Here is a 24,406-nt window from a genome sequence, read left to right on the forward strand (position 1 = left end):
ACCGAAAAGCGACTGGCAAATATCAAATGATATTTCGTACATAAGTTCCGAAAAACTCATTAAAAAAAATTAACCAAATTAGCCCATTATTTGGTAATAAGAGTATGCAAGGCATCTAACACAATAATAAAACGTCTATGAACAGAAATGGGAGACATATTTTATAAGATTTGACAATATCCTTGAAGAATCTTCAGACATAAACGGCAATTAAGCCACCAGTGTTGGGTTGCCTATAATCATATGCCCACTTTGATTAACAATGAAACTATTTTTCCGTGAATGTACTCGTAAACCCCTATCCGTTAGTATGCGATTCATTAATGGACGCACCATGGCCCAAATCGGGACACGGTTCTTTGTAACTGCGTTTAGTAAGACTCTGACTGCACTAACTAGAACCATTTGTTTAGTTAGGATGCCAGTTAGGACGATTGAATTAGTGTGTAAAGCGTTTTTATATGTTTTCCGAGCAAAACTCAATCTCCCAGGTACTTTATACTTAATTGTACTACAATGTACAAATTGCGGCTAAAATATCAAATATAAATATTGTCAAGGTAAATACTAACTTAGAACTTGAGACTGTTCCCTTGGTGAATTGGTAGAGGTAACCTCCTCAACCGCAACACATTCTGGAATATTTGCTTCTGGCAAAATCTGCTGCTCTTCAGCATTTGATTGTTTGATTGCAGCTTCAGCAGTTGTTACAAAGACTGCTGAAACAGAAATAACAATTATGAAACAATCAGTCTCACACATATGGATCATGCCTCAGTTCTAGCAGGCTCGCACGGGGCATACTCTAGTTAGACTTACACATGATGATCGTTATTCAAGAATTTCGAGACCTGAACAGGTAAAACTTAGTTTCATTAAAATTACTAGTTACACAAATTGACTTCTGAAATTATTAAATTTCCATACACTTAGTATGGAAAATGGTAACGAAATAGGAATATAAACCTTGGGGCTTTTTTTCTCCTATTAGAACAGAGAGACTTCGTGATTCTGAGCACTTAAAATAGAATGACACATTTATTTGATTTTATTTTTCATTACTCAGTGACTATCATCATACTCATAACGCGAAAGACAGAGTGAGATAACCCTATAATGGGCATAAGAGTGTTAGAAATTATGTAAAATTGAACTCTATCACATTGTAATAAAGTTTCAAATGATAGTGGGGAATAGGTATATTGCCTTTGCTTTAAAAATGATTAAGTTTAAGTACTATTTTATGTAAACACTGTCATTGCCATACAATAACATAAAATATTGCCATTGCTTTAAAAATGATTAAGTACTATTATATGTACTGTCACTGCCATACAATAACACAAAATAAGTTTTTGGCCAAAATTTCATTTTTGGTACAAGCTTTTATCGCCGACTGTACTTTTTTTTCCACAAGCAACGAATACTCATCGAGACAATTCTAAGAACCCCAAACACAATTAGGTTGCGTTGTTTTATCACGGAGTTCCTATGGCCACCTCCGGTCTCCATCATCAGATCACCTCGATGACACCATAATATTGCATTGTCACCCGACTTACATATGTATGTAAAATTTCAGCTCAATCGGAAACCGGTAAGTGGATCAAATTTAACTTGCAAGATTTGATTACACACAGACAACGGTCAGGTGAAAGTAAATAAAAGCTTGTAAAAATGATAAGAATTCACTAACCTTCATTGTGTGACTGTACACTAGGTGAAATACAAGCTGTAACCTTCTCAGCTACAACAAGTTCTGTAATAAAGCTGCTGCATAGTTCGGGCATGGTCTCCTTTTCAATGTCTGAAGTTGTCGGGACAGGTTCTGTGGCTATAGAAACGGCTGTAACATAAAATAGCACTTTAATTTTTTTTTTATAAGATTTACTAATAACTTGTGATAATATTAAAATACATAGGAAATAGTGTCATATTCATTTATTTAGCTTACCCATAGTCTGTTTTGGTGTATGGCCCACTGCGGTTGATTTAACCCCCGATGTGGATGGAATGGCAGGAGACGCTAAAACAGAAATACATAATAAACACATTAAAACCGTTGAAAATTATTGTTAATAAGGGCTTATAATTATTATAAAATATCTTCCAAAGGACCTACACAGTGCACATTGCTACAAATTTGTTATGGGTAGTTACGGAAATACTTCTATGGGATAACTTTGGCTTTTCTTATATACATGCGTAATTAAAATGTACGTATATTGGTAAGGCATGTAGGTCCTTCCTCTGACAGTTTTGTTTCCTTATTGGAAATATTACTGTGGTAGGGTAGAGTGGTAAAATAAATTCATTGCCTTCCAAAACGGAGTTATTTAGAAAAAGTATATTTGAAATGGCGCCAAATTTTTTAATAAAATTCCTATTGAACTAAGAAATACAGATGACATGATTAGTTTCAAAAGTAAGTTATTTAAATTTTTAGATAACAAAGCATATTATGTATAAATAGATTTTAATTAACTTTTAAATGATAATTTTGGATGATAAATATTTAATAACATATAATTATAGTGTATGTGAATTTTTGTTAGATGATTTTGATAATTAATGGTAACTGCGCACAGCATGCAGTCACAGTCCATAAATGAAAAATTGTATGCCTTACGGCACAACATAGTGATACAGTGATGTATATGGGACCTGTACTTATGTTTGACAAATAAATACTTTTGACTTTTTTTTACTTTTGTGGTGATATTTTATAAAAAAAAATATTGCCCATGGAAACACTAGCCATGCCTGACCTTAATACAAGAAATTGATTCTTTACATTGCTTGCAGATCTAAGTACCATTAATGAAATATATATGTGCATAATAATATTAATAATGTCTTTGATAAGAAGGCATTAATTTGCACCTAAAATGTAATTGAGTATCTATCATGGCTATCATGCATTTCAGAAAAATTAAACAAACCTTTTTGAGGCACTTGTTGACAGTATGTGTGGTCGTCATGTGATTTACGAACATATGCATGTTCTTTCAGCGGATCCATGTTTTCTAAAATTGATAACAAAATATTATTTTTAAATAACTAAAGTGAAATGTGGTATTATTTATCTACAAATTCTGCATGGTGTTTTTTTAGGATTGGGAAATTTCTATATAAATAAAATAATTAATAAAAGACTGCAACACTTGCCAATGATATCTTTACCCAAAGAAGTACAAAAATGCTAAGCTAAAATTAACACACAAGTGTTAAGATATTAATATCGATCGCATGAAATAATTATCTTACTAGAAACATATGCTCTTATTACAGGAATAAACAAACACTTTGTATTACCTACACATAATAAAATCACCATGCCGTGATTCATGAGTCATCAATTGCATAGAAGTTTATGACATTATCTTTTATGGTCGTAAATGATACGAATTAGATTAGACTGATTTATTATATCACTTCTTATCATTTTCTACACTTACCGGCATTTTCATGAGATGGGATCCCACTGTTAATCTCATCTTGACTGAATAACGAAGGATAAGCCTTCGCGTTGAGACGCCGTGTCGATGCCGAAACAAACCGCTGTTCGAAGTGTTTCTCACAAATAAAAGCTTTTCGAACTTGCTCCGGCGACATATTTCCAAAACCATTTGTTTCCAAACACTTCAACCACATAATGAGTCTTTTCTCAGTACTAGGAAAACGGTACAAAGTAAAAGCGTCCTTTCGCAGAGTTTTACACACACAGCACTGATAATACATTTTGCACAATGCATAAATGCTTGCAGAACTGGGTGATGGATGAATCACAAATAAAGCGGAGAGGATAAGTACAAGAACTTCACTCGATCAACACTTTATTGCAATTGAAAATAATTTAAACTGTTCAAAGTTTTCAACAAACATGGGCGACAACCACTGACAACTGACGTTTAGGCGACGATCGGCCAATCAGAGCGCGGCAAGTTGTCAGTATCATCTAAAAGCAACATGGCGCTATCGTACACATTCCGTTGTACGTAGATTAACAGCCGTGGTTAAAGGTTAGGGTTACCGTTTCAATAAGGTTACCATTACAATCAGGTAACAGTATGATAGGGTTACCGAATGATACGGTAACCGAATCGATTGGGTTACCGAATTGATAGGATTAAGCGTAAAGAGGGGTTTTCCGGTCCTTGGACTTTAACTCGTATCACCTTCTTTGCCATCTCATCACTCGTATTCTCGTATTGCCATCTTGTGTTTAAGAAAGAGACCAACGGAACCTCAGGAAATGGTTTTTGCGTCAATAGTGCGTCAAAAGTGTAAAAGTTACTACGTTTTTTTTTTGTTTTCCAGGTTCCCCCACTGCTGGGCATCTGGGGCACTCTGGGGCTCGACAAAAAAACCTTCTCCTGCACAATACTCTCCGACGAGGCCGGACACTCTCCTAAAAAGTACCTCTTTGTCTTTGGTTTCGCGCTGCCGTGTCTAGTGATCATTGTGTCCTACTCTTGCATATACTGGCGAGTGCGGGAGAGTAAGAGAAAGCTGGAGGGCCGAAGGTGTGTATGTGGGTGTGTATATCTTTAGTAGTTATGTGAGTACATAACACGGGTGTGGGTTTAGTATAAGTTTGTGTTGTTCCGTATAAAAAGGGACCTTATGCCGGTTGCTGACATTACCCCAATTCAGATTGAGTCGAAACGCTAGAACGCAAGCTCAGTGGGACTCCAGTGTATGGAGGGTAGAGGTAAGGAGAACACTCTGTATGGAAAAGTGTCCGCCAAAAAGCCTTAAATAGGTGGCGCCACAATACCTAGAATATTTGATACAAAATTTCAAATCACTGACAATAACGCACTTTACTCCGTCAATAACTGCTAACTTCATTTCAATGTCCTGTATATAGCTACTCACTCTAACGCCACTCTGAAGAGTTTTGGAACTCAGAAGGGAGTTTTCTCCTTACCTCCATACTCCAGTCGCTGGCCCAATATTACAGGGTTCTATGTTACATTTTCAAGATAGTTTAAATTCGACTTAATGTCACTATGACAATGTTCAAATTTCAGTTCGATAAAAGTGAAACATAGAACCCTGTAATAATATTGGGGTAACGCAGTGTAATAATTCAAGTCTGTGGTCGAAGAAGGTTTCTGGAATTTCCCTGGGTGGTATTTTACCTGTCTAATTTTTCTGTCCAATGTCATAGCGTCTCACTCGCTCATTAAGCAAAATGTGAAACGCGATACATATTGGACAAAGAAATTGGATAGGTGGAATACCACCATAAGCTACCTTCCCGCCACACAATTCACAACCTAATCGCTGGAACACTGGTAGAGTATGTAAAGCTAATCAAATCAAATAGCAACACATCCCGTGTAAGGTCCGTTTTTATATGCAAGTACTTTTACTAGCCAACCTTACCACTATTATTTAAAGTAGCAGTCTAAGCATAAGTTCACAGTATAAAAAAGTTATATGTGGAATGCTTTTCATTCGCTACAGTTTCCAGAGTTAAAAAATTACATGTTCAATATCAAATAAAATGTTTTCTCTTTTCCAGCAAGCTCAGCGGCCAAACAGCCAAAGAAAAAGAAGAAGACTCCCGCTTAACAACTCTCATGCTGACCATTTTCCTCTGTTTCCTCGCCTGCTTCCTCCCATTAATGATCATGAACGTAGCAGACGACAGCATAAAATACCCATGGCTTCATATAATAGCCTCCATTCTCGCCTGGGCGTCGAGTGTGATCAACCCTTTAATATACGCAGCGACCAATAGACAATATAGAGCGGCGTACGGTAACCTTTTAAAGTTTTGCAAGACCAATCCGGTCATGCGGAGAACGACATTGGGAAGTCGGACGGTCGGGCATTCGTCTAATTCGCCGCATTATGTAGAGAAGAGAAATCCTACGAGGTTATGAATAATATGAATAGGTTTTTGTGTTTTTTTGGTAGAATCTCAATGTTTTAAGTTAAGTCTTCTAATATGGCGCAAACCCAATTTGTCAGTAGAAAAAGGCGGGAAATTCTTAAATACTATGGGAGATTGAACCTCGCGGGTTCTTTTTTCAAATTAGCATGCTTTTTTTACTGAGAAATTGGTTTGGTATTGCTATATCTACGAACTTGTAACAGAAGTTGGACTATGAAGTAGGTATGTGTAAAGCATTTAAGAAATTCTAATAGAGGGTCTCCGCAGACTCAAACTGGATTCAGATCTAAAGTGTGTCCGCTAGCTGGAGCGGAGGATTAACGAAAGATACTATGAGCAACGCTAACTGGCGCGGACGCGTGTGACGGAACCTACCTACAATGGCACAATGGCATGCGTGCGCCCGCTCCGTGCATCCGCGCCAGCTAGCGGACGCCCTGAATGTTTATAGTCTAATGGTTTTGAATTAATTCAGATCTGATTATCGTTCATATATATCGTTGGTTCGAATAAACATGTGGATGATCAAATCCTACATGTATTCGACCAAAAACCGTTTTTTTTTATTGTAAACTTGTAAATAGTTTTGTTAATAATGTATATAAATACTTACTTAAACTTAATATAAATGATTTTGTACACACAGTCAATCAATTCAACCCTAGGCCATTGTAGAAACAATTGATATTGATATTTAGAAAGACGATTTACAATCTTTATGTATAACGACACTTTGACAACGCGTAATAAGTGACACCCCTGGGATTGCAGTAACCACTTACCCTCAGGCGGGCTGTACACTTGGTTGCCACCGACATGGTATTTCTGGTATGTATTATGAAAATAAATGCTTAGGTTATTTGGCGGCCTAGAGTTTTTAAATTCTTTGACTGTTTCTATTTCACATAATGTACCAGTGCGTTTACCAAAGTTAAACAAATATCCGTTATCTTTAAGAACACAAGTTATAACATTCCCTGTTTTAGAATTTAGATAATTTGGCATTTTTTATACTGAAACCTTATTAAGGGGCATGGCACACACTGCGTCCGATTCGCATGTTGCTCCGAAGTCGCTATGCGCGTATTATAGCGACGTCCCGCAGTGGCGTAGCGTAAACTAATCTAGCCGTGGGCGAAATCACATTTGCGAGGCCCTTTTCTTTCACTGTGCCCGAACGGGCCTCGCGCGAGGCCCACCTTAGGGCGCGAGGCCGTGGGCGACGGCCCACTTCGCCCACGCCTAGCTACACGCCACTGACGTCCTGCTCGCACGTCGCCGACGTACGAATCGGACGCAGCGTGCCATGCCCCTTTATAAGTTTATACCTACCAGACTATGAAGTAGTAGGCACAGCGAGATGCGAAGTTGCATGGAGCATGGACGTTTATGAATGGAATTCATTCATAAAATACTTTGTATAAAAATATAAAATGGGCAATCTGAAAATCCTGTATTACCTCTCGCGTCGAATGATAGTCCGATAGTTTATTTTATATGGAGTAGCTATCACGTAAAATGTTTGTAGAGTTAGACCAAGAGGAGAGTGCAGAGATTTTGATAGCCCACGCAGTGCAAGTGTTATTTTAAACGTCAAACTTCAATGAAATATGACGTATAAATAACACTTGCACTGCGTGGGCTATCAATACCGCTGCCGACTTTTCTTGGTCTAACTCTAGACATTTTTGGGAGTAGAGATAGCACAGACATTTATTTAGAGAAATATAACGTCATAAAAATATGGTAAAAACACATTTAATCGAATTTAAACTGTCGTGGGACATATTAACTTTAAAACGCAAGCATTTAAACACGAGTCGAGTGACTTAAAACACGTGAGGCTAAACTGTAAAATTAGGTATTTTAAAAACAAACAAACAAACATATTATTAAACAAAAATATTAAGCCCAACGTAAAGAGATTTGAAGGAAAGTCTGTGATTCTAATGATTAATTAGCGTTAATTACGTTAATTATTAACCTTAATTTACCATTTCAGTTGGAATTATCTATACCGATTCCGTTAACACCACTCCGCTGCACCAAAAATGCTATAAAATGTACGATGTCTGGTCATAAGGAACATCATTTGACGCGAGAGATAATAGTGTAGGTACCTAACCTATATACCTACCCACACTATTGATAATTGTAATTTCAAACTGGCAGCTATTGGCCTCTTGAGAAGAATATGGTATGATTTATTGAATATTACTTATAATTAACGTGTTCATTTCATTACCAACAAAAAATTGGAATTAAATAGAATTAAAGGGTATGGTGGAAAAAACTGTTTAGTTTTTACAAAGACTGATAAGTAAAAGTCAATTAGCATATAAATAACGATAAAAATTATATTCGATTAACACGAATTGCGATATGTCTATTAGTTTAAGTGAAAGTAAATTATTTGTACTACTTTATTATTTTTATTCAGTACTATGAAAACCAAAGGTAAATAAATCAAATGTGTAAAATAATCTTGTTTTATTAATACCTACATAGGTACCTAATTTTATGAGAAATGCTCGAGAAATGTTACCTTTTAGTTGTTAACTCAACGGCCATACTTGGTCAACATCATAATTTACGAGTTCTTCGAATGATTAATGTTGGAAAATTAAGCAAACGAGAAAACGATGGCTTTCATTATTGTTTCTCTTAAGTATATTCTTTAAGTTACCATAGAAAGTATTAACACTATTAACTATTAATATAATTAACTAGAATAATCACTATCGTGACTCAATGAGAGATTTATATTTTTTTAACAATGAAAGAAAAGAACGTCTGACTAACCGCTGTTATAGAAAATGGATAAAAAACATTATTAATAATAACTTTTTAAATTCTTCCCGCGAATAAGAAATACAATTCCTTCACACGATACTACGTACAACTAGCATCGTGCAAAAACACTTTAAACCAAACGAGCCGAGTCACTAGTCACTTATCTTGTCGTGTCGTTTGGAGTCGCTTTAACACTCAAAAAATAATTTTTGTCTATGGTAACTTGAACTTGACGTCTTTGACTTCTGTCTGTTCCGTTCTGGGTGTAATTTTCTGCTGATTGTTTTATAAAATCGCCGAAATATGGCGAAAAGAATCGCACAGAGCAACATTTCCTGGGCCTCTTTGGCCGAGAGGGTCCCGGCGGAGCAGAGGACCAACCTCGCCGCCTTCAAAATCAAATCCGATGGTTACCTTCGAAGGTTAGTTTTGGAGCTGTATTACATAATTTCTTAGTCGATTTTGTTTTGTTAAATTTTGGTTTTTTTAAGGGTGCTAGCGAATCCCCCGGAGCCTCCGAAGATCAATTGGGCCCTGTACAAGCAAACAGTGCCTATCCCCGGTATGGTGGACAACTTCCAGAAGCAGTATGACGCTCTGAAGATCCCGTACCCCGCGGACACGCTGACCGCGAAGGTGGACGCGCAATGGGCTGAGGTCAAGAAGGCTGTGGATGCCTTCGTTGCGGCATCCAATTCTAACATTTCGAAGTAAGTGTAGACATATACCTAATTAGAATATTCAGTATACCCATGAACTGATGAATTTACTTGTTGACCTGTCTGACAAGCTATGGATTTGTAATATTTAGAAGTTCTGGTAACTTTAGTGAAGTTTGTTGTCTAAACCATTCTAAGATGCTCAAGTAACATAAGAAATTTAAAGCTATGAATGAGATCTATCCATGACAAATTTGTTTATTTAATGTATTGTGTTTGTCATAGTGTGTTATTAGGGGGGGGTCAAAATTGTTTGACTTGATAAAAACTGCATTCAGGGTGGAACTATCTGATCCATATTTCAAATTATATTGCCCTTACAATGTTCTCGTGTAAAAATGCTACTTGGAATTAATTGAATTTCATTGTTATAAGGCTAATTGGCTTGTTTCTTTCTGATTTGTAAGAAGTGGCCAATTACTATATCCTGGCCAGTAACTATAGCAGGCACTCTAATTCGCATGCATGTTTAGGAAATTGTACCCTTGGCCAGGGGTGCGATACTCCTCCCTTCAGGCAAACTCTGCTCCGTTCGGCTCAGCATTGCTCCAAGCAATTATTAGGGTTGACACAACTTGACGTCCCTTTGCGTGCTCAACCACAGATAAGATAATGGCTTGAATTTTGAAAACCCTAAATAGCCGAAAGGGATAGTGCCATATATTAGAAAGGGACGCATGTTTTGACCCTGAACCGCTGTCAAACTTCAGTTTTGTAGGAAGTTTCCTTTCTGTACAGTAGTACTATTACTTATTCTCTGACATGACACAACTTTCACTAAGATTGACTTTGACAGCTTTAGACTAAAATAAAATCTTTTTTCTCCAGCTACCAGAAGGAAATCAACGAGACCAAGGCCCTCCTGCCCTACGACCAGATGACCATGGAAGACTACAAGGACGCCTATCCCCAGGACGCCATCGATCCCATCAACAAGCCCACATTCTGGCCCCACAACCCCGAGGAACAGCTCGACTATGTCGACCCCAACAAACCCGCTGGTGGACACCACTAAACCAATATTCTATATTAATGGAGCTCTCTCGTTCATAGAATCAGTATGGATGATTGAACTCTGTTCTGGGCGTCATTTTGGCATCAATTTGGTGGTTTGCTGATGATACCAAAATGAGTTAGTCAACATCTGTATAATTTATGTAGGAATAAATGATTATGATCAACTTTCTTTTTATGTTTTATTTATCTTTTTCTTATTACCAAAGAGATTCCAGTTATTACATTACTATTGGCAAAGATTCATTGATTCATATGAGATGTGTAAAGTCTGAGACAAATGATCTGCCTGTCTGACAAATGACTACACCTCTACAATCAATAATTGAGTTGCTTAACCCTTAAATGCATGAGTTTTTCTTTTTGCCCGAAATTAATATAATATGTATCACATACTTGTCTGCCGATTCTAGGAAAAATAGTAAAAAAAAAATAACTTCGATTTTCACTGCGAAATCAGTGTTAGAAGTTAAATTGGCTAAATCATATTTATGTAAATATGTAATTTTCAGTAATAGATATATATTTTTTTTACTACCATTAGAAAGGTACACTATTTGTGATATACCTATGATAAAGTTTTTAATTATAAAATAATTACAAACCCCTAAAACACCGTTCGAAATCACATACTAAAAATTATCAACTTCTGGATTTTTCCAAGCTTTCCGACTTTTCGTCTTAAAACGAATGTAATTTTTATAAATTAAAAATATTGCGTAAATGTAACCCTTAAATCACCCTACTACTTGACGTTTGGTATAAAGGTGCGTTCAAGGACGTAAGCCTTTTTTTTTAATCTGTGAGATGTCTAATGCTTTGTAGAAATTTGGCAACACTATGCGTTTAAGGGTTAAGTTCAAACTCGGGTTAATCCATCTGACAGATTGTGATTTTGGTAATAAAGTAGATATTTGCTGAGAGGGTTGAATGGATTTACCAGAGTTCAAGAAGTTAAGCGACACAATTCTTTATTATGGGGGAAAACACACAAGATATGGAAATAAAACAAGAAAATCCTTACACAATATAAACATTTATTTGATGAATTGCACATTTCACAGACTGCAACCAGTGCTCTATGACAAAGTATGGGAATGTTCACAGATAGTGATGAAAACCTACTTCACACAACAGTAGTCTCAATGTACCCTCTATTTCATACATATTTTTCTAGAAATTTTGTGAACATGGTTCTAGAGAAGAAATTGTCCAGTATCCAAAGCATTATTATACTAATCTAAGTTCACTAATCTAGGTATTTCTAGGCTTGCAATGCAAGAATAAAATCACAATTTTGATATAGATGTTCTTTAAAAAATCATAATGGTGGTTCTTATGAGTTTAAATTTTGATTATTATTAAATTTGTGTGGTGAAAATAATTAGCTAGTTAACTTTAAGAAAAAGAAAAGGTACAGATTCACACAGTTCACACTATTTTCACATTATTTTCATTAGCTAATTTTGAAAAAAGAAGTGATGTTATAAAGTATTTGGAGATTAAAAATCACTAAATACAATTATAAACATAAATGTGTTGATACATTAGAAATACATTTACACTATATACTCAGGAAAATACTAACCCCCTTATTCATCATAAACAAACCTCGATTAGCTAATAATCGTTTGTTTTTTTTTTATCTGTCATTTAGACTTATGAATTTGTAAGAAAGGCATAAAACAATTTAACTAAATCAGGCCCGTAAATTTTTATGAATAATCAATAAGGGAGTAAAAAGAAAAATCTCAGTCTCTTCAAGTGGCATTTTTGAGTTGTTTGAATTTTGATTTTATTTCAATTAATCAAATGACGTCATCGGTCGAGAGCCGACGGCTTACCACTTGAAGGGTCAGGGATTAAAATTTTAATAAGCTAACATTCTGAATTAATTCAGTAATTATAGAGATTAATCGCTCTGCTCAACTCCGTGCTCGAGGCACACCCGGAGTGTGATTTGTTTGTGAGTGCAATTGGACGACCGATGATTGAGTGTAAGAGAGTGATAGAGCGAGATATGCCTGTAAGTAGTATTATATAATGGTGTTATGTAAATACTTGTGTACCCTATGTATAAGTATTACTGTCTCCCAATTTGTGCCGCCGTGGCTTTAGCTGTTAAGGTACAATTGTCAACTTAAATAATAAACAATTAATTTTTTAAATTTAAGTTTGTTTGGGATGGTCCTAAGTTTTCAGGCCCGCAATTAGCAGAAAAAGTCGGGAGCGACAACTAGTATATGTGAAAAGCATCGATAGTTCCTATAGTTTAATATCCGCCCCAAAAATTCCATGTCCGGTCTAGTCACCAATTAGTGAGGATTTAAAAAATTTGCATCAACACATCAAAAGAAATCTAAACTCACTAAATCTGTCCAGTCTTAATTTATTGAAAGTTCAAAGACACAATCCACGTTAAAAATTCGTCTATTTCTGATCTTAAAGTCTCTAATAATATTACTTGGGCATGAACTTGTTGGCGGGCGGCGGCGGCGGCTGCGCCGACAACTAGTATATGTGAAAAGCATCGATAGTTCCTATAGTTTAATATCCGCCCCAAAAATTCCATGTCCGGTCTAGTCACCAATTAGTGAGGATTTAAAAAATTTGCATCAACACATCAAAAGAAATCTAAACTCACTAAATCTGTCCAGTCTTAATTTATTGAAAGTTCAAAGACACAATCCACGTTAAAAATTCGTCTATTTCTGATCTTAAAGTCTCTAATAATATTACTTGGGCATGAACTTGTTGGCGGGCGGCGGCGGCGGCTGCGCGTACATGTTGTAGTACGAGGCGGGCGCGGCGGGCGGCGGGACGCTGAAGCCGGCCGCCGGCGCGCCGCCGAAGCCTCCGCCGGAGCCGCCTGAGGGAAAAGAAGTGTTTAGTGGCATGGCAGCAAAAAAAATATTGCTCCCGAATTATGAGCTTTTAAAATTGGATATGTAGTGAAAAATAAAAATGTATATTTACGTCACCTATGATGATTGATGATATATCATCAGGTGACAAGCAAACGTCAATAATTACAAAAAAAATGAACAAAAATCGACCTTTTAGTACTAATATGGTTCACTATGCTTCAAACCTCAGATATGCCGATGACACGGTCCTTTTAGCGACGTCTGTGGAAGATTTCAGAGACTCGAGACGGAGAGAGATGGAATGGGTCTCGCAGTAAACAGGAGCAAGACGAAGCTAATGGTAGTAGACCGTGCCAAAAAACTCCCCAGAATAAATAACATCATCCCAGGGGTTGATATCGTGGACCACTATGTTTATTTGGGCGCACCGCACTGATCTACGATGATGGCGACTGCGTACCTGAGATAAAGAGGCGTATTGGTATGGCTAAGGACGCGATGACCAGACTGAATGTCATCTGGAAGAAGAGAGGTATAACCATCACCACCAAGACCCGGCTAGTACGCGCTCTAGTATTCCCCATATTTCTGTATGGCGTGGAAACGTGGACGATACGAGCCCAAGAAAGGCAAAAGATCGATGCATTCGAGATGTGGTGCTGAAGGCGTATGTTGAGGATACCTTGGACCGCCATGCGCACCAATGTATCGATCCTTTCACAGCTTCGTGTCCGAACTCGCCTGACCACAGTCTGCCATTAGCGCATACTGTCCTACTTCGGGCACATAATGAGGAGGGGAGATGAAAGTCTTGAAAAGCTGATCATTGTTGGAAACACGGAGGGCAAACGAAGCCGAGGACGATCTCCAACAAGATGGAGCGATCAATTAAAAGGGGCCACATCCTCAACCAACTTTTGCTCGGTTGTCAGAGACTCGATGAACAGGCACCGTTGGAGGCAGATCATAAAGACCAGGTGTGGAGCATCCACATCCACCGATGACCACGATCCTCAGTCATGAGGGAGCGACACAGAGAGAGATGGTTCACTATGGCTACGAACTTGTGGTGGTAATTAGCGAGTTTTGCTTGTCACCTGACGATATTATAATTTTAAATTAGGCCACAACTAAAAATCGAAATCTATGTATTATATCGAATAAATCGAATTCTTTAATTTTTGTTCAAAATACAAAATTTTCGATTGCAAAATTAATTTCTTGAATAATCTCTAGAAACATAATACAACTTATGCATGTATATTTTCATATTTTATTAGTAATTACAATAATTCTCACCTCGGCCTCTGCCACCTCCCCTAGGCGCGCCGCGTCCTCTGAACCCACTATCGCGGTTACCAAAACCGCCGCCATCGCGATTGCCGTAGCTACCCCCATCACGGTTGCCAAATCCACCACTACCGCCATCCCGGTTGCCGAAACCACCGCTTCCGCCGTCGCGGTTGCCAAATCCACCTCCGCCACCGCCGTCGCGGTTGCCGAAGCCGCCGCCTCGGCCGCCGTAACCTCCTCCGCTTTGGTAGCCGCCTCCATTGTCGTTGCTGGAGTTATTGTCCCATCGTGAGCCTGAAAATAAATATTTGTTTAGGGATTGTGATGCCACTTGAAATATCTGTTTTATATAAAAAATACGATTTAAAACTCATATGGTAAATACAAGTTTTTATTTAATTTGTAATGTTCGAATGTAACTACGTAAAGTGTCTTTTTTAATGACCGGTCATGTCATGAGTCATGACATGAGAGAGCGATAGTCTGTAGTAAAGGTGTACATACCTCCAGAGCGGTCTCCGAAGCGCGACCCTCCGCGGCCGCCGCCGCGTCCGCCTCCCCGCCCGCGCCCGCCGTCTCTACCGCCGCGACCTCCCCTGTCGTCGTCACGATCGTTGCGATAGCGGCCACGGTCTACAGAGAAACAGCAGTTATTTTATTTATATTATCCTTCTATACTGGTTATATTTGTGTAATGACAATAGAATGTTTAAAGTAAATAAAGGCACTCACTGTATTTCCCCTTGAAGCCCATCCCACACTGCGCCAGCTCCAACAGCTTTGGATTCACCACCTGGTTGGCTTCTTGCAAGACCAACATCAAATCTTTGGCCTGAGAAAAATATTAAACATGACAACAAATCTTAAACAGGATTGCTAAATTCCTGATCTATTGATAAAATAATTGAATTAATTATGATTGCTGCAAAAAATTGTGTATTCCCATTTGTTCCGCCTCATGTATGGCGGCGGTCACGTAGGGCGGGGACCGATGGGAATACACCAAATAAATAACACAACATATTTTTTCAAGTCCAATGAAAATCAAGTCATTGAAACTTGGTAAAGAGTAAAAAGAAAATAGTTTTACTGTGTTGAGTAAATAAATTGATTAAAATATAAACTATTTATTTAATTAATTTATAACCTTAGCAGAATTGTTCGGAGTGAATAGCGTGTACGCCGTGCCGGTATTCTGCGAGCGTCCCGTGCGCCCGATGCGGTGCACATAGTCCTCCGAGTTATTCGGGTAGTCATAGTTTATCACAAACTTCACGTCCTCCACATCTGCGCCGGAAATAACCTCTGTTACTATACAAGTAAAGTCAATATTGGCTCGAACATAGCACAAAACGAAAGCGACAAATAATTGCAGAAGAAAATGTTTGGAGGAACAACTTTGTTTCACAAATTTAATAAGAGGACCTAGGTTAGACCCTTGTGGAACTCCCAATACAAAAAAATTGAAATTTTTATTGTGCTGCGCTTTTGAGTCATTTAAAAGACGAAATTGGTTAAAATTAATTAAGTTAGGTTATCTATCATTAAATTATCGCAATATGGCTTGATATGTTGAGTGTTACCATATCAACAATATCAAACGCTTAAGCCTGCACAAAGTTATTCCCCTCAACGTGAAACTCACAAATATTTACCTTTGTCATGCCAGCGCGTAGATGCTGGAAATAACTGTATTATGCCCTTCAGTGGTTCCGGAGTGTCGGCCAAGACTCGGTGTGCTGACTAATGATCATGTCCTGCTTTAACGTCGTCAGGTGGCGTAGGGCAGGTCTTATTTACCTCTAAATCTCTCATGACACTTAACCAAGCATGTATTGCTCTTACATCATTCCCTGGTGATTGAGTCAGCCCCATTTAATTTACCTACTACAAAAAAATTAAACAAATATAGCCAATTATGTTTAGCTTGAATTTGTAATTTATGTTCTTGAATTTTAATTACTTTTTAATCGATTTTTCAAGTATTGAATGGATGATCTATGCAATTTGACTCTTCCTAATCACCATCCCCTTTTAGAGGCAGCATGCTCTAAACAGTGTGCGCTGACAGTACTAATCTGTCATTGTAATGATCATCGTTAAGTCAGCAACACACCCTTAGCCTTTATCTCGACACGCATGCGCCTCTGAAATGAAAACAACATTCGAGAATAATGCCAAGTCAGTCATGGAAATTTCACATTAATTATGGGCAAATTCAAATGATAGACAACTACAATCTTACGTCTATTGAAAAAAATAAAATCTCAACGTCAACACAGGAATGCCATCATTTGCATTGAAGAAGTGAGCAGAATATTGCAGATAACTTTAAATGCCTATCACTACATCTTTCGATGAAGAAGTCACAATAAATTTAGTTTAGAAATGAAATCCTCCTACATTTTCAGTTGTCTATCATTAATGTTATTAGCCCCTTTAAACCATTGCATTGTCAATGTCTGTTCCAATATTCACTTCAATTTATTTCCTAGTTTTTCACGTTCCCTACAACTATTCTACGTTTCAATGGCGTATTTTGACCACAAACGCAAGAACAACATTGTCCTTCGAATTATGAACTGCTTCCTTGTAATTTCATCCGTTGTCCTAGTCTAATGTATATTCTAAACTATTATCTTCTTAGATAGATTCAATTTGTTCTATATGTTTGTGAATATTGGACACAAGTGTCTCGCTTGCAATGGTCCCACGCTACGCCCTGACTCGGTTCTCAGACCACACCCCGGTCAACAGAGCGAGATCGTTTAACGCAACTACTATAAAAAACCTCGCATCTGTTCTTTCAAAATCTTCTGTTTGTTGCCTTTGTTATATAGGTTTATGTATTGGCGGGAATATCACCACCGTGATTAATTTGTCTTTAGGGAGCGTCAGACGAAAGTTATGGCGCCAGCACATAATTTTATTTTAATTACTCCTTTTGCCCTGGTGGGTCATTGTCATTTGACCCCAATGTAAACTCAAAAGTAGGTCGCCTTTATAGAAAACCTCTCAGCACACGACCTAAATTCTTGGATCTTTTTTAAATCTTCAATGCTAACCTAACCGCTACAGAACGGAGATAAATAATATGCTAGAATTGTTAAGCATCGTTAATTGTTGTCCTTCTGCGGATTTTGTCTACATTTTCCCCAGAGATTAGCTAGGTTAAAGTTTCCTGTAAAATTGTGATTTATATTTTTATATCGTCAGCGCGAATTGCTCAACGTCATATTTCAATCTTGTAGTTTTAAGTTACCAAATTTGACACCTAAATAGGGAAGCTTCTATGACGACATACTTTTAAAGTAACAGTTTTTTATATTTTTCGTTGTAACAGTGATGGCGCCCGAATTTGCTGCCCTTGACATTGTTAGGTGGCACAAACATAAGATGATCAACTTCTGGGCAAATACATTCATAAAATTGATGCATTCAAATTTTGAACGCAACATTTTAGACCAGAGCAATGTCAATATTTTAGATTCTTTAGTTAGTGGTCACTGATATTTAATGACCAATTCACTTTTAGTGGTTATAATTTTTCGTCTATTTTGACAGTTTTTGTAGAATCATCTGTAATAATGACAAAAAGCCCTGACCTATTACAAAATTGACTGAAAGTGTCTTTCAAATATTCCATGTCTATAATCCGGACATCCATTTATATTTCAATTCGTAGAATATAACACATTATGAAGACCTAAGATAAAGACAATGTAACGCTTGAACACAGTATCTAATAATTTTCTGTGCTCATATTTTAGTTTAATACAAGTTCTTCAGTTGAAGGTTTTACTTACTCCAGCTTTATGCATCATGTGCAAGTACCATTAGACTAGCATAAATAATACGATACAGCTTTACCTCAATACAAAAATAAAGTAAATAAATATGAAGTGCCAGAAAATACCAACTCGTTTCAAACAAGTGCGCAAAAACAACTGATTCAAATGTTTATTAATTTTCAAGTTGATTTTTTTTTTAATTATATTTTCAGTGTATCACTAGTTTTTTAATAGATATTATTTCGACCCTAATTTGTATGTTGATTCCTGTAACCGTCTACATATTTTAATATGTATGTTCGTAATGTAAAAAGGAATGTCACAGACTAATTGCATTATATGTAATGTGGTTACTGTTCAAATTCACACAAATTCATGTTTGTTGTATCAATTCATGTAGCATACTTGATATTCTTTAATTTCTAGTGCATGGAATTAGAAAACAAGAATACCACGTTACTAATACGAAGCTGATACGATTCATGATACGACGATTTCAAGCTGACCGCTCATCCCTCGAGATGTGAATATGTGCGCGCGCGTAAACAAGAGAATAATCAGCCAGTTATAGGGTAACAGTTTTGTTTTAGAGACTTACAATTGGGCCACGAAAAGAGCGTGCTTTTCGTGGCCGAGACTTTAGTCGTTAAGACGATATTGTGACTCCATAACACGCTGATTTCTGATATTTTAGGTGCATGCTCTGGTGTGTATGTATGTCCGTGTGCGCCTTCCTTACCAAGCCCTCTCGTAGCGACGTCAGTAGCAACCAGAATGCCGCGGGGATGATTTCGGAACTGCTGTAGAACGTAGTCGCGGTCCTATTGGTTCTTATCACCGTGTGTGTGTATGTGTGTTTATTATTCGGATCCGCGGCGCCAGGCTGCGAGCGGGACACCGCTATACACGTGTACAGCGGTGTCCCGCTCACGAATTGCACTTGAAACCTTACCAAGCCCTCTCGCAGCGACGTCAGTGGCGACCAGAACGCCCCGGGGATGGTTCCGGAACTGCTGTAGAACGTAGTCGCGGTCCTGTTGGTTCTTGTCGCCGTGTATGGCGAGCGCGCGCCACCCCGCGCGGTTTATGGACTTGGTTATTTCGTCCACCTGCACACAGAATATAAATAATGAAAATCGTTTTTTTTTATATAATCAACTAAAAGAATTCCGCAAATGTTTTAAAATAAAATTATGACTGATGGTCTTTTGGGCTAAGATATTTGTCAAGGTATTACAAAAATTAAGAAACCGTCTTAAAGATGAAATTTTGTAAAAAAAACTTTTAAAATGTCTGTAAAACAAGATAAGGTTAAAAGTTACAATCGCCTGATGGTAAACGATTTATCTTACCCATTACCATTTCATCACTTATTTTTATTTTATTTAGTGAAGGTACAAAATTATCTAAGGGCTTATTATATGCACACCGCGTTTTTTGAACGCGCTATTGACATATCTATACACTGTAAACAAACGCGCAGGGCTACCCTTTAAAAACCAGTATACTCCTTTTTGAAAAACTCATTCCATTTCATTGTATAAAAAAAATATTAACTGACCTTTCGCTTAGTTTCAGCAAAAATAATAGTCTTAGTCTCCTCCTCTGATGAGATCTCAGTGAGCAAAGTGATCAGCTTATCATTCTTCTCCCATTCCTCACAGACATCCACAATCTGCAGGATGTTGTGATTGGCCGACAGCTGGAGGGAACCAATGTTGATCTGGATGTAGTCATGGAGGAATTCTTCCGCAAGGTTCCGGACTTCTTTCGGCCAGGTTGCGGACCACATCAGAACCTGGGGAAAGAAGATTAAACAAATAAAATATACACCTTAGGCCCAAACTAAGCAAAACTATGGATGCTAAGCGACGATACACATACTTATAAATAAATACTTAGATACATAGACTACATCCGTAACTCAAGTATTTGTGAGAAACAAATAAATCGATTACAAGGATTTGAACCCGGGACCTCCTGCTTCGTAGGCAGGGTCACTACAAACTAGGCTAGGAGGCTGTTTCGTATTGATTAGATTTGTAGATAGGGTAGGATAAAATGTACTAACCTGTCTGTCTGGTCTGATCTGTTCGATGATCTTTCTGATCTGGGGTTCGAAGCCCATGTCCAGCATCCGATCAGCCTCGTCCAGCACCAAATATGTGCAGCGCTTCAGATTTGTAGTACCTGCAAGACAAAATATACAGGTACAGATAGATGTAGTGCATAATTATTGTCCTTCGTATTTTCACGGAAACGTACGAACGTGTCTTGCTATTTCAGTCAGTCTCGGTACAAAAAGTACTAAGGTTGACTGAAGTAGCATGACAAATAGGAACGTTTCAGAGAAAATACGACGGAAAACAATTATGCACACATCCGTATACGATTTTACAGCATTACACATCTGTTGCATATAGTTTCTGTAAATTTAATATACAAGGTGTTACACCAGCCACTGAAAGTGGGATAGGCACACGTTGAATAAGTCATACTGAGCAACTTTTGCTATGGAACCAACCAAAAAAATTGACTCCCCCATACATTTTGGCTGACTGATGTTGATATCTTCTATGGGATTAATTTTTTTATCACAATTTCGGGGTTAGTCCCATAGTAAAAGATGCTCAGTATGACCTATACAACGAGTACCCAACTTTCACTGGCTGATGTAACGCGTTGTATAACACTTCTCTCGCGTTTTGTACACATATATTTAAGTATACAACTCATCTGAAACGTCGGAATTTAAGGTAAAAACAATGAAATTATATTGCGGTAGACCCGTTTGTGTAATTAAATAAATTTAATATAATCACTTACCCTTCTCCAAGAAGTCAATAAGCCGGCCAGGTGTAGCAATGATAATCTCCACGCCTCGCTCCAGGCAGCGCCCCTGCGGCCCCTTCGGAGCCCCGCCGAACACGCACGTGTTACGCACGGCCACACTTTGACCAAAGTCATTGGCGACCTAGAGACAACATATTGCTGTTAGAACAAGAGTTTAATCCTTTTTTTATGGTGCTCCCACATTGGCTGTTATAAAATGTTATATAACATTGTGTGACAGGGACAACATAATAAAACACTATTTATACTATCATGTTATCCCTGTCACACGATGTTATATAACACTATAGAATTTTTTTTAATACGAAAATGACAGTTAAATTGGCCAAATTGCCTGACCAATCTATAGTGTTGGACTGAAGTTTCGGTTTCGGTAGGTTTCGGCATAAAAACCATGGTTTGGCCGAAGATTCGGTTTCGGACAAAAAGTTGCCGAACCTTACTTACCAGCAACGAAAAATGTATTTTCGGTAGTGTCCGACCAAAGTTTAGGTTTTGGCAAGTTTCGGCCGAAACTAGAGCTAAACCTTCCAATCCAGTTTCGGTTGGACACCACAGGTTTATCATTTTCTAGCTTTCATAGTCCTAGCTAAATCGATTGTTCCATACTTACGCTATAGAATGTCCAATTTAGCCAGAACCCTAAATGGCATATTCATGGATTGGAGCGTGACTGTACATAATTGGTATTTAATGGTCACAAATGGTAGTTAAATTAAACTGTCATTTTAGTATGTGAAATATTAAAACGGAGCTTAGAAGAGTATAATTCCCGAAGCAACAACATAGAAATCTGGTGAGAAGGTTATTGTTCTTTGCTCTTCATAAACATTCAAAGCAAAATGATTAAAAATTGATTTTCTTGATAGGAATGTTTATTACTTTAAAAAAAAAACTTGGCCCATAAACATTTCCTATTGCAAGTTTCCCTTGCCAATTTTAAAAATGTTGCAGATGTGGTCTATTAACAATTTCTATGTGTTTAGGAATTAATACTGATAAACAGACTTACATTTTTAAGATAAATTAACCCTTTACCAGGCTAAGGGATATATATTTCCCACATACGGCACTTCTATTTTCGATGAGTAGGACTGACATTCGATTGACATTTTTGAAATGTCAGCCTGGTAAAGTTAACTTTTTTTTTGTTAAAAGGCCATGTTTTTTTAAATAGAAAAATTACACTGAATGAAATTATTCACTATTAATTCATCCAGTGCTGATTTCTATGATGCCAGCTGAGTAAAGTATTATTTTGAAAAATAATAGGACTTGTTAAGAGTACTTTAAATATTAAGCAAGTGTTATCCTATACTATAGCCACAACTGATTATAAAAATCCGAAATAGACATTTCAATATTTTTGGAAAATATGTAAAGTAGGTACATACATACATAGGGTCATTGCGTCAGTTTACCGTCCAGTACCTGTTTCCGTCCACTTGGCGTAGTTGCTACGGAATTGCGTATAATTTTAATATATACCTGCACATTCAAATGATACGCAATTCTTTGTAGCAACTACGCCAAGTGGACGGAAACAGGCACTGGACAATGAACTACCGCAATGACCCTATAACCTGGGCTTTAGTGTGCCATTAACTTACTCTGCTGGCATCAGATCCCCAAATATTCCCAATATGATTGATGAATAAGTTATAGTAAATTGGTGTACATACAAATAAAGCTAACTAAATGGTGGAGTTACTAATCAACATCCTAATGCACTAAAAAAATATAAAATGGTGATCAAATGCTGAAAAAACTAAATACACAAAGGTTACGTTCAGAAACCTGACCTAGCTTCACACAATTTCGAATTTGAAAAAAAATACTTTAGAAAAAAATGGTTTTCACACTAATCATCAAAATATTGAGGTTTTCGAACATAGCCTGCCTGCTAAGCTACTTATTAATATTTAAAAGTTTACAATTCTTGTGTCCGTGGTGGGATCATCCATTTCTGCTGGTATCCCGTTCATCGCAACTAGAGTCTGGAGTTGCGTAAAAACAAAACAAGTTATTACACAAATCTTTACTCATTTAAACAAATCAAGTTAGTTTATTTTTAATGGCAGGTTTACAAGTGAAAAGGCAGGCTTAGTCAAACCTAGCTCATGAGACAAACAAGAATGGAGAAATAATGTAATTTACCTGTTGAATTTGTTGAGCGAGCTCTCTAGTCGGAGCCAATACTAAGACAATGGGGCCATCATCTCGCAGCAGCCTTGGTTGATTAATAATGTGCACAATTGCAGGTAAGATGTAAGCCAGTGTCTTTCCCGAGCCGGTTTGAGCTATACCAACTAAATCTCTTCCTGATAAAGCAATCGGCCAGCCCTGGGCTTGGATTGGGGTTGGACTGGGGAAGCCTTGCTTCAGAATCTCTTTCATAGCATAGTCAGGGAAGCCACCTTCTTCGAAAAAAATGCTAGGGTTAGGCACGTCGCGGCCTTTTACAGTTATTTGGTGCTGGCTGCGGTACGCTTCGACTTCAGCTGGCGTGCGCCGAGCGACGCTATCGCAGGGAACGTAGAAGTTTTTCTGAAACGGAATCAACTCAACCGTATCCCAGCGGATTTTACGGAGATTGCCTCCAGGTTGATCATTTTTAAAGTTGCTGCGGTAATCGTCACGCCCTCCGCCGCCTCGACCGCCACCGAAGCCCCGTCCACCGCCGCGGCCTCCTCCTCTACCGCCGCCATCTCGCCCGCCAAATCTACTGCCGCCTCTGTCTTCTGATCTATCGCCGCTTCTAGGCCCGCCTCGGCCTCCACCGCGGCCACCACGGCCCCCGCCACGACCACCCCCGCGCCTATCGTCATACCTAGACCAAAATTACTCATTAGAAACGGTAAACTCTAACGCAAAAGGAAAGTTTGATGTAAGCGTCTACTTACATTTTACTGTAGATAAAGTGAGATCTTCTTCAGTAACACACTTAAAACAAATTAGCTAATTTTACAACAACTTAGGCTCGATTATTACTCGATTTAAATGAAATATTAAGCGATAATGGCCATAAAGAAATACGAGCTTCAAAGTCGTTTCAAGCCGGTCGCCATATTGAATATGAATAGTAATGTTTTGTTTTTTTTTCTATGAGTTGACGGTTGACGTACACAATTCGTTTACTATTCTAAGAGTTCAATGCTTTTAAATAAA

General features: G+C 37.8%; 4 protein-coding genes and 1 long non-coding RNA gene across 7 annotated transcripts in view; 3 read left to right on the forward strand and 2 right to left on the reverse strand.

Moving 5' to 3' along the window:
• Window positions 1-3,979, reverse strand: part of LOC134795881 (uncharacterized) — a 4,733-nt gene extending 754 nt beyond the window's left edge. Inside the window, exons 1-5 of the mRNA XM_063767810.1 lie at window positions 3,459-3,979; window positions 2,943-3,026; window positions 1,955-2,026; window positions 1,697-1,846; window positions 573-719 (exon numbers count right to left, since the gene is read on the reverse strand). Coding sequence (XP_063623880.1) covers window positions 573-719; window positions 1,697-1,846; window positions 1,955-2,026; window positions 2,943-3,026; window positions 3,459-3,741 — 736 coding nt within the window. The 5' untranslated portion in view covers window positions 3,742-3,979. The remainder of the gene's footprint in view (window positions 1-572; window positions 720-1,696; window positions 1,847-1,954; window positions 2,027-2,942; window positions 3,027-3,458) is intronic.
• LOC134795700 (protein trapped in endoderm-1) overlaps window positions 1-6,324 on the forward strand; it is a 56,430-nt gene extending 50,106 nt beyond the window's left edge. The window contains exons 5-6 of one of the 2 annotated variants that reach the window (XM_063767635.1): window positions 4,321-4,538; window positions 5,534-6,324. In XM_063767635.1, coding sequence (XP_063623705.1) covers window positions 4,321-4,538; window positions 5,534-5,897 — 582 coding nt within the window. In that variant the 3' untranslated portion in view covers window positions 5,898-6,324. The remainder of the gene's footprint in view (window positions 1-4,320; window positions 4,539-5,533) is intronic. The other variant, XM_063767636.1, reaches the window with a different exon arrangement.
• Window positions 1-24,406, forward strand: part of LOC134795739 (uncharacterized) — a 246,170-nt gene that overhangs the window by 39,486 nt on the left and 182,278 nt on the right. The window lies entirely within an intron of this gene.
• Window positions 8,913-10,606, forward strand: LOC134795627 (ATP synthase subunit d, mitochondrial). Its single transcript, XM_063767526.1, has 3 exons — window positions 8,913-9,123; window positions 9,193-9,411; window positions 10,249-10,606. Exons 1-3 carry the CDS (start codon window positions 9,005-9,007, stop codon window positions 10,433-10,435), a joined length of 525 nt encoding a protein of 174 aa, XP_063623596.1. The 5' UTR covers window positions 8,913-9,004; the 3' UTR covers window positions 10,436-10,606.
• On the reverse strand, window positions 13,008-24,296 carry LOC134795657 (uncharacterized). Of its 2 annotated transcripts, XM_063767570.1 has the most exons (12): window positions 24,142-24,296; window positions 23,396-24,068; window positions 23,173-23,235; window positions 21,212-21,359; window positions 20,457-20,575; window positions 19,947-20,183; window positions 19,338-19,494; window positions 15,742-15,881; window positions 15,327-15,426; window positions 15,099-15,227; window positions 14,601-14,888; window positions 13,008-13,303 (listed from the first exon to the last, which is right to left on the reverse strand). In XM_063767570.1, coding segments are annotated over exons 1-12 (2,190 nt in total). In that variant the 5' UTR covers window positions 24,144-24,296; the 3' UTR covers window positions 13,008-13,169. The 2 variants fall into 2 exon arrangements, with proteins under 2 accessions (XP_063623640.1, XP_063623641.1); XM_063767571.1 differs by lacking the exon at window positions 23,173-23,235 and having other exon boundaries at window positions 13,011-13,303; window positions 24,142-24,295.

Source organism: Cydia splendana, chromosome 12 (genome assembly GCF_910591565.1).
Source record: "Cydia splendana chromosome 12, ilCydSple1.2, whole genome shotgun sequence".
NCBI classification, from domain to species: domain Eukaryota; kingdom Metazoa; phylum Arthropoda; class Insecta; order Lepidoptera; family Tortricidae; genus Cydia; species Cydia splendana.

Coding starts and splice junctions, on each gene's coding strand:
- LOC134795627 (XM_063767526.1), top strand. CDS start 9,005: ATGGCGAAAAGAATCGCACAGAGCAACATTTCCTGGGCCTCTTTGGCC. Junction 9,124..9,192: donor TCCGATGGTTACCTTCGAAG/GTTAGTTTTGGA, acceptor GGTTTTTTTAAG/GGTGCTAGCGAATCCCCCGG. Junction 9,412..10,248: donor TCCAATTCTAACATTTCGAA/GTAAGTGTAGAC, acceptor TTTTTTCTCCAG/CTACCAGAAGGAAATCAACG.
- LOC134795657 (XM_063767570.1), bottom strand. Junction 20,576..21,211: donor TATTGACTTCTTGGAGAAGG/GTAAGTGATTAT, acceptor TTTGTCTTGCAG/GTACTACAAATCTGAAGCGC. Junction 19,495..19,946: donor TTGCTGAAACTAAGCGAAAG/GTCAGTTAATAT, acceptor TTCTGTGTGCAG/GTGGACGAAATAACCAAGTC.